Here is a 416-nt window from a genome sequence, read left to right on the forward strand (position 1 = left end):
GATTACATTTTTTACTGAACTCTAATATTCAAAAAGGCTGAAATCTGACTGAATAAAAATATTTTAAAAAAACGAACTTCCTGCAGTGGTCTGGGTGTATTTTCCAGTGGTTTTGGTGTATTTTTCTGTGGTTTTGGGGTATTTTCCAGTGGTCTTGGGGTATTTTTCTAGTGGTTTTGGGGTATTTTCCAGTGGTCTTGGGGTATTTTCCAGTGGTCTTGGGGTATTTTCCAGTGGTCTTGGGGTATTTTCCAGTGGTTTGGGTGTATTTTCCAGTGGTTTTGGGGTATTTTCCAGTGGTTTTGGGGTATTTTCCAGTGGTTTTGGGGTATTTTTCTGTGGTTTTGGGGTATTTTCCAGTGGTTTTGGGGTATTTTCCAGTGGTTTTGGGGTATTTTCCAGTGGTTTTGGGGTAT

At 39.7% G+C, this 416-nt stretch overlaps 1 protein-coding gene across 1 annotated transcript; it reads right to left on the minus strand.

The window, feature by feature from the left end:
* Positions 1 to 77: 77 nt before the first annotated feature.
* On the minus strand, positions 78 to 412 carry LOC106512793 (splicing factor 3A subunit 2-like; the record flags this gene model as incomplete). The annotated part of the gene is made up of 1 exon (XM_014001327.1): positions 78 to 412. A coding segment is annotated over one exon (335 nt), but the record flags the coding sequence as incomplete, so codon positions are not given.
* Between the last annotated feature and the right edge of the window lie 4 nt (positions 413 to 416).

Source organism: Austrofundulus limnaeus, unplaced genomic scaffold (genome assembly GCF_001266775.1).
Source record: "Austrofundulus limnaeus strain Quisiro unplaced genomic scaffold, Austrofundulus_limnaeus-1.0 Scaffold14049, whole genome shotgun sequence".
Classification (NCBI taxonomy): Eukaryota; Metazoa; Chordata; class Actinopteri; order Cyprinodontiformes; family Rivulidae; genus Austrofundulus; species Austrofundulus limnaeus.